Below are 1446 nucleotides of genomic sequence, written 5' to 3' on the forward strand. Positions count from 1 at the left end.
TTACAAAGTAGTGTTTGATAGACACCAAGTAAGTTGATTCGCATCCTGAGTACATTTGAAGCCTCAAGTCGGGTTTGTCCAACTTGATTATTCCCATCTTCAAATCCATACTAGTATCGGTTTGGTATCTCTATGTTAATGACTTGTGAAATATAGTTATCGACCGAATCATATACTATTCAAAGAATGTGTGTCCACATAACCTTATTAATCAGGGACCATCAGAACAACCGTCATACAATATCCAGTATCATAAACAAGCCACATACTTATTAATACATATCAATGATGATGTTCAACGATAATACAAATAACTCACGAATACATAACGAAATAACATAACCGCATGATTGTCTCTAGAACATATTTTCAACAATAGACACAAAAAAGAGAGGAATTAAATAAAGAATAAGAAAAAGGATGGATAGCTGGCTAGCTAGATGCTTACGTCATGTCAACTTACAACCACAACAACCCTCCTGAAAACACGAGCATTGGCATATACAGTACAAACCATTGCCGGGAGGGAAGGAAAAAAAATCGACATGATGGAACTACGCTCCCAAAATTAAGGGACCATTGATCATCGATGGATCGGTCTCACTAATTAACAATGATCAACGGCGGAATTAATTAATCGAATCAGGATTTCTTCTACCAAATCTTGGCCCTGCCGCCACCGTTGTGCTTCTTGGAGGTGGCCCGGAAGTCGGCGAGGATCTGCTCAAGGCAGGCCACGGAGCACGGCAGCACGATGGGGCGGTCGCCAGGTTTGCCAAACTCCTCCTCGGCCATGTTGAGGAGCTCCCGGAAGGTGTCGCTGGTGAGGCAGCCGATGGGAACGAAGAACCGGCTGCCGTCCCGGGTGTAGGCCGCGAAATGGCCCCGCGGGCACGACGCCACCGTGGCCGCTGCACCAGCGGCGGCGGTAGGGGAGGTGACCTTGCTGCTAGCACTGCCGTGCCATTTCTTGGAGATCTCCATTAGCCTCACCATGATCGATCGATAGATAGATGTGTGCCTGTGTTTGTGTGTTGTATTTCCTGCATTTGCCTTGTGGCTTGAGATGTGAAGGTAGCGGGAGCTCAGGTGGGGTATAAATAGATGCTTAGTGAGGCGATTCAGGCTGCAGTGGGGCTCTGGCATTTGCATGGAGAGGATTGGGATGGATGGGAGAAGTTAATGAGAAAAATAAAGGAGGGGGCAGATGAGAACATAATTCATCATTGACTGTATTTGTGTGGCGTGTGATGTTGGAACTTTTGGAAGATTGGTATATATGTCAAATTATGATGACAAAAATAGTAAAAGGGCAATGTTCCATCAAGCAATTAAGGAAATGTACAACAAATGTTTGTGTATCACTCCATATATCATATTTGCAGTTTCACACACTTATCAATATGGCTAAATAAGTGACTCAACTTTGTATTAATTTTAGCACAA

General features: G+C 44.0%; 1 protein-coding gene across 1 annotated transcript; it reads right to left on the minus strand.

Annotated features, from left to right (window-relative positions):
• Nucleotides 1–423: 423 nt before the first annotated feature.
• LOC125541342 (auxin-responsive protein SAUR36) lies at nucleotides 424–1139 on the minus strand. Its single transcript, XM_048704784.2, has one exon. The coding sequence runs from the start codon at nucleotides 994–996 to the stop codon at nucleotides 655–657; it is 342 nt and encodes a 113-aa protein (XP_048560741.2). The 5' UTR covers nucleotides 997–1139; the 3' UTR covers nucleotides 424–654.
• Nucleotides 1140–1446: the final 307 nt, after the last annotated feature.

This window comes from Triticum urartu, chromosome 2A (assembly GCF_056163025.1).
Source record: "Triticum urartu cultivar PI428250 chromosome 2A, HENAU_Tu73, whole genome shotgun sequence".
NCBI lineage: Eukaryota > Viridiplantae > Streptophyta > Magnoliopsida > Poales > Poaceae > Triticum > Triticum urartu.

What these genes read in the sequence shown, in the direction of transcription:
- LOC125541342 (XM_048704784.2), bottom strand. Translation starts at nt 996, where the DNA reads ATGGTGAGGCTAATGGAGATCTCCAAGAAATGGCACGGCAGTGCTAGC.